The 6,793-nt window shown below is 32.1% G+C and overlaps 2 protein-coding genes across 4 annotated transcripts; both read left to right on the top strand.

Moving 5' to 3' along the window:
- Positions 1-752: 752 nt before the first annotated feature.
- On the top strand, positions 753-1,796 carry LOC107905340 (uncharacterized). Its single transcript, XM_016831989.2, has 2 exons — positions 753-940; positions 1,216-1,796. Exons 1-2 carry the CDS (start codon positions 867-869, stop codon positions 1,481-1,483), a joined length of 342 nt encoding a protein of 113 aa, XP_016687478.2. The 5' UTR covers positions 753-866; the 3' UTR covers positions 1,484-1,796.
- Positions 1,797-2,444: 648 nt separating this feature from the next.
- LOC121203056 (uncharacterized) lies at positions 2,445-5,153 on the top strand. 3 transcript variants are annotated; one of them, XM_041106501.1, is made up of 3 exons: positions 2,445-2,844; positions 2,970-3,185; positions 4,826-5,153. In XM_041106501.1, exons 1-3 carry the CDS (start codon positions 2,593-2,595, stop codon positions 4,886-4,888), a joined length of 531 nt encoding a protein of 176 aa, XP_040962435.1. In that variant the 5' UTR covers positions 2,445-2,592; the 3' UTR covers positions 4,889-5,153. The 3 variants fall into 3 exon arrangements, with proteins under 3 accessions (XP_040962435.1, XP_040962436.1, XP_040962437.1); XM_041106502.1 differs by having other exon boundaries at positions 2,462-2,844; positions 4,829-5,153; XM_041106503.1 differs by having other exon boundaries at positions 2,462-2,844; positions 4,441-5,153.
- The last annotated feature ends 1,640 nt before the right edge of the window (positions 5,154-6,793 follow it).

The raw sequence follows: 6,793 nt of genomic DNA, 5'->3' as shown, positions 1-6,793 counted from the left end.
AAATTAGATTAAAATTATTTATCACGGTATTGTTATCAATCTTGAGTTGGTGTTGAGTTAACTTGTGATGCTAATTTAATCAAATACATTAATATATATATACAATTGATGAATGTAATAAAATGTGTATAATAAAAATTGAAATGTATAAAAATATCAAACTAAAACTTTAATTGAGTGTTAAATTGAAAGTTTTACAAATGTAATTTGGTTTGGACTCAAATCTTATCATATACAAATTATTATTTATTTATTTAAATAAAAAAATTAAATTATCCTCAAATAATATAACTTATTTTAATTAAAAAATATTTGTATAATTAACTATAGTGACTCAGTAAAACACTTGATAAGTTACTGGCCATTTGCTTTACAAGATGCTTAATGCTAAAAGGTTCGTATTCCCTATTAGATTTTTCTGCATTCTTTTTTCACTTTTGTGTAAAATTTATTATTTAAATATTCCAAAAGAGATAACTTTACATGCTGGCCTATTGATCGATCCACTCGTTTAAGCTTATATATATATGGGAAAAAGTAGTATTTGCATAATATTTTTTAAATGAAAAGGTTTAATTGATAATAGCTACCTAAGCTATTAGATTTATTTGAGTTAAGTACCTAAATTATTTTTTATGATACTAAACTTTAATTCCGTTACAGAAATTGATACCTGCTGTTACTGCCCTCAGTAAAAGAAAAATGTTAACCAATCAAATTTCACTAAGTCATCGTCTTATTAAAATATAATTAAATAAAATAAAAATAAATGACCTTTCCCTTCCCCGTCCACCGCCCCCTCTTTCTCCCCCTCCACTCACCGTCCCTCTCTCTCCATCTTCAAATTCCAGTTTGACTTTTCAGCAATGCGGGCCGCAAAACCAGATGGAAGTTGCAGCCCTTCTTTCTTTCCAATGAACTCCAACACCTTAACAATCTGGTAAAGGAATTTTGCAGAAATGAAATCAATTCACCGTAACAATCTTGTTGCATTGCTCTAAGGCTGTCGATGCTTGGCAGTGTGTTGGTATTAGTACAAATTTCCAATCGGTGCATGAACTTCTTGTGTATTATATTTCAAATGCTGGTCTTGCACAGCAGAATGGGGTTTTGCTTATAGCTTGGAGTTTTTGGTTCCATTGAAACCTTCTTTGCTGGAAATCTGTTGACGAGTCTCCTAATCGAATTGTGTCTTTTTGTGATGGTTATTTGCAGGATTGGAACGATGCTCGGGAAAGTTTCAAACAGCTGCAGGTACTACAAATGGCTGGGAAAGACCACCGGAAGGTTGGATGAAATCCAATGTGGATGGGGCTTTGGGATTCTTGTTCGTGACCCCTCTGGCCATTTTGTCAAAGGCTTGTCTGGATCGTTGGGGGTCGGGATGGAAGCGAAACTTATTAAAATCATGTCGATAAGAGAGGCTTTGTCTTGGCTGCATGAACCGATTGCCAGGAGGCTGTCCATGCTATTACTAAACTGAAGCAAGACATCTCCTAGTTTGGCACCATTGTTCACGACTATTTACGTTAGAAATCTCAATTTCAACTAATATCCTTCCGTGCTAATAGAGCAGCTCATAATCATCAGCATTTCGTTCTAGTTGGAATGATTTTCCTTCTTTTCTTTATGCTATTTTGGTTTTGGATTTTGCTACTAATAATTTCAACGTCTCTAGCATTAGTCTGTTGGGTTGGGATAGATTTCTCCCTTAATTGCTTCTTAGAACATTATTGTTGTTTTATTTTTTTATTTGATTTCGTTAATGAAAAATAAAAGTTTTATTGATTTAAAAATTAATATTTGTACTAAAAAAAGCTAATTAGAAAACTCCAATGTTATTTTTTTTTTACCTTCCGTAACTCAAATTCTTACAAATAATTTTGTAAATTTTGAAATTTCAAATTTAACTAAACTTTAATTTATGATATTTTTAAAATTTAATGCTATAAATATATTATTATATGCATAATACCATTTTAATTAATGAATTTAATGGGTACGGTTTAAGTCAAGACTGAAATTTCAAAATTTGAAAAGTATAAAGATTAAAAATAATTAAATTGAAAACTAGAGACTAAATTCGCAATTTTAGCATAGTAAGTAACTAATAGCAGGATCTAACCTAGCTGTTACCGATTGGATTAGGATTGAAATATCAATATTCAAGAAAGAAAAAGATTAAGACTAACTAAATTAGAGTATAAGGATTAGATCTACAACTTTCTCATAGTATAAGGACTAGTAGCAGAATTTGACCTTAAAAAGAAATGCGATCTCAAAGTGAGAGACGGCGCCGTGTGGAGTCGGTGGGTTACATGAGAAATGAAATTGACAAGAACACTGGCAAAACCGTCAAATCTATCATCAGATTCACATCAACGGTCAATATCGTCCACAAATTAATCAAGCGTGGTGGCCCGCATATAATGACATTTACATACAATTACTAATTCAGTCCTTTTCCCTCAAAACGGCAAATGGATCAAAATTAAAACGGCGAATCAAAGATCAGTTCCCTTTGTCGGTTTCCTTCCAAATCCAAGTCCACACCATTTCTACTAAACAAAGAACGCAAGAAGAAAAAAGGAAATGAAGAATGACGATACTCTGCCGACGACAACCGCAACGACAACAACGGCGTTAGCGAATGTGAAGAAGGAAAGCTCAGATTCGAGTTTATTTGGTAAAGGTCGTTACAAGTTTTGGGCTTTAGCGGCGATTTTGTTATTGGCATTCTGGTCGATGTTCACCGGAACCGTTACTCTCCGGTGGTCAGCCGGTAACCTCAACCGTTTTTCAGATGATTTTGATAGCCATATTCACGACGATCTAGACGTTCTCGTATGTTCCCCACAAATTTTCTCCTTTTCTTCTTTTTTCTTTTTCTAATTCTGCTTTTGCCTAAAGTTCTGTTCTCACTTCTCGCTACTCAATTCTTTTCTTTTTCTTGTTTCATTTTCGGTTAGGAAATGGAGGAGAGAGAGAAGGTGGTGAAGCACATGTGGGATGTGTACACTAACAGCCGTCGGATTAGATTACCGAGGTTTTGGCAAGAGGCATTTGAGGCTGCCTACGAGGAGTTGACCAGCGATGTGCCTGGGGTTAGAGAGGATGCAGTTAGTGAGATTGCTAAGATGTCCATACGCTCCGTGGATCTTGATCCTCTTCCAGTCCAACCAACGGTGAGGATTTAGGTTTCTTCTCATTGTTAATTATGCATATCTTCGTGTGATCTAGAATAATTCTTGCATTTCAGCATTCGATTAAACACATGCTTTGCTTAACGTGCGATTGTTCAGTAAACTTTTACATGTAGATGAACAAAAGCAACTAGCTTTTTCTTTAATTGCTTCTGGGGTTTTATACGTAGTTTACATTTCATTCAAGTATAATTTCTGCTCTTTGATCCTTTTATGAAACTTCATCTTCCTTTTGGGGAATTTGCATTAAGTGGGTGTGATCTAGAAGTTGGATACACATAGCACCCTAGCAGGAGCTATAAAATTTTGTTGCTAATCTTCTATAGTCATTTTTCATGGTATGCCATTCTAGCTAAGTTGCTCTTCTAGCTTTATCGATTCTTTTATGGATTAAGAAATATCAAGTTTTCTTTTTAGTAATTCACACTAGAGACTAGTCCTTGACGATTGCTAGCAACCTGTCTGCCTCTTTTGGTGGGAAATCAGTTCTTAGTTCTCCCAAAGCTAAAGATAATCTTAATCTGGATGATTTTTCCCTTCTAGAGTTTGAGGTCCAATTAAGTGGCATTTGTCAAGGTGGTGCAAGGACTTTGGTATATTTCAAAACATGCAAGGGGATGGAAACTTAAGGTTTGATGGTTCAAGTTTTTCTATTATGGAATTCTTTGGTACATATGGCCAAAATGAATAAGAGATTAGGTCAATTGATTGACATCAGAGCTTGGTAAAGTTTCTAGTTGAAATAGGTAGGTTTGTGCCTCTCAACCTCTTTGTCAGTTGCAGTATATCTGAATTTGACATGAATTTGCAGCTGTAAACACCCTTTGTTTGCTGTATGTAGTGTGTTTGTAAGGAGACAAATGAACAATGAGCTGAGGCAAACTTTCTTTTCTTACTATGCATTCTTCTCCCCTTATTTATTGGTGTTCTACGAGTTCGAGTGATTTGATATTGTTGATTTCTTCATGCTGGGATCTATACTGAATAACTTACCCATGTTATATGCTCTTGTACTTCGAGCACGGTTGCAGCATGTTTAGTCTCATGATAATTTCTGTTTTCCTGTCTTTTAATGATTGTTTCAATTGGAATGTCGTGATAATGGGGTTACTTTTACTCTGAGATATCCTTTAATTGAATTAGCCGAAGTGTCATTTGATTTTATTTATCTGTTTGGGGTTTCCCTGGTTTACTCAAGGAAGGACATCTAACCAATTAGTTTTTGTTTTTCTTTCAGTTATTCTTCCTGTTGTTTGCACTTTAATTTGATGAACCAGGGGGATACTATAGAATACACAACCTGTTTATCCAATAGGTTATATAGTCATTATGTGATCATGGTTGGATGGTATTGACTGCTCATGACTGAACTTTTACACCATTCAACGTCTCAACGAACAGTCTTATAGTAGAAAACTTTGTTACCTATCATGATTCAGAGGTAAAAAATCATTCAAAATTTAAAGGTAGGTGCGAAAAAGTACAGTTAGAAACCAATTGAATGAATTAAATTAAAGAAGTAGTAAAGTTGTTTATGTGATGCTGTTTCCATTTGTTGGCTCAGTGGATGGAATTTGATTGACTTTAGCTTTGCGTTGTTACAATTTTAATATTTTTGGCAGAAGGGTGTAAAACGAGCAGAGAAAGGTAGATTGAAGTTGATTTCAAGTGGAAATGGTGAATAATGTGAGGCTTCAAATCTTTATTACTACTTTTGTTTGTGTTCTCATTTTGGTGATATGCTGCCCAAGTTTAAGAGAGCAAATAGTGTGGTCTGGTCTGGTCTGATGGTTACACATTTTTCTCACAGAAACAAATTATGTATTTGTCTAGTTAGGTTCTCTATTCTTTTGAAAATTTTGCACTCAATCCTTTGAATTGGGATGTAACTACAACGGTAACAACATCCTGCGAAGCTATAAATATTTTGAACAGATTTTTATTACATCATCATAATAATTGTTATTTTTAGTATAAAATTAAATTGATCTTACAAATTTTTTAACCTTTTATATGATTTATATTTATTAATTTTGGTTGTATCTTATCTATTTTTCATGTAAATTATGAATGCCTGTTTTCTTGAATAAATAAAAAATGATTCATTCCTTTTTTATGTAAAATTTTTTATATTAAAAACCTCTTTTCAAGCTGTTTTTCTTATAAAATACTTTTATTTTATAGTATTTTTTAGGGTATTCTAATACCTTAGTTTTTATAATTTTCAACACTTATATTTTATTATTTAATCAAAACTTCATTTATTTTTGTGTTTTTTTTAAGGAAAAGCCTCATTTGATATTTATATAAAATTTTTATAACTATATTTATTACCTAATTTTATTTTTCACGTTATATACTAATGTGACGGAACAACATGGATTTAATCACATAATTAAAAACTAGACTATGGTACATTGAGTGAAAAATAAAATCATATGACAAATATCTTTATAAAAGCAAACGAAGACGTATAAGTTGAAATGGTAAAATGATCTTAAATAAGATCAAATTTTATTATGTGTATTATATATATAAAGATATAAAACTATAAGTTAAATTAGTTAAATATGTGGAAAAAAAAAGTTAATTGATCAAATAGGTAGGTTTTTTTTTTTTGAAAAGAGTGTGTGAAAGTGCATGCTATTTTAGTCGCAATTTTTTTACTTTTCTAATATAGCCAATTTTTTCTTGTCATATGGTTAAATATTAGTGGTTTTATTCTTAGGTCACATTTATATATTTTATTTTATGTTGTTTTAAGCTTTTTATTATTTTTAATTAATAATTTTCATATATTAGTATTTTTGGTTAAATGGTTAAATAATAATAAATTGATCCTGGAATCCCAGGTTTAATTCCCCTCCTAACACATTTGTAATTTTTATTTTATGTTGTTTAAAGTTTTTTTAAGTTTTAATTAATTTTAATTAATATGTAACACCTTATACATGGCCTAGTTAAGACCAAGTCTGGAGGATTACATCACATTATTTTAGAAAAACCTACTTTTTAACTATTTAAAGTTTGACAAACATGATCATATATAATTAAGTCAATATGGAGTCCAATTCATAGTCTGAAACCCGAAACACATATAACAGTCTAAATCCATATAAATATTAAATAAGAAGTAAAGAGATCACCAAGCTCTCGCCATGCCGACCCGCCTAAGTTTAGGGGTCACTTGAAATCCATACAACAACTAAATGAGTTTGCAACCTAATGTGTGCAACTTACATTTAATAATGATCAATAAACTACAATTATAATTTCATTTCTCGTACATTATTCGGTACTCGGGATCAAATACAAAATAGAGCAGAGTAAGTCGAATATAGTTACATGGTATGTCAAATACAGATGCAGAACATTTTAGATTCAGATGCAGAATAAATCAGATTCAAATATAGATTTCTCATTTGTTACATACCATCTTCATTCATCCCAACACACCGTATAGGGCATCAAGTACCCATTCATCCCTACACACCGCGTAGTGACTATATGTTACGTTTTAGAATGTTCGCAGCATAGCTGCCAGATTAGAATATGATAAATCTCCACCAGATTCAACATGTAATTAATTT

This window comes from Gossypium hirsutum, chromosome D11 (genome assembly GCF_007990345.1).
Source record: "Gossypium hirsutum isolate 1008001.06 chromosome D11, Gossypium_hirsutum_v2.1, whole genome shotgun sequence".
Taxonomy (NCBI): Eukaryota; Viridiplantae; Streptophyta; class Magnoliopsida; order Malvales; family Malvaceae; genus Gossypium; species Gossypium hirsutum.
Note: the sequence above shows the minus strand (reverse complement) of the source record. Positions and strands in the feature narration are given on the sequence as shown.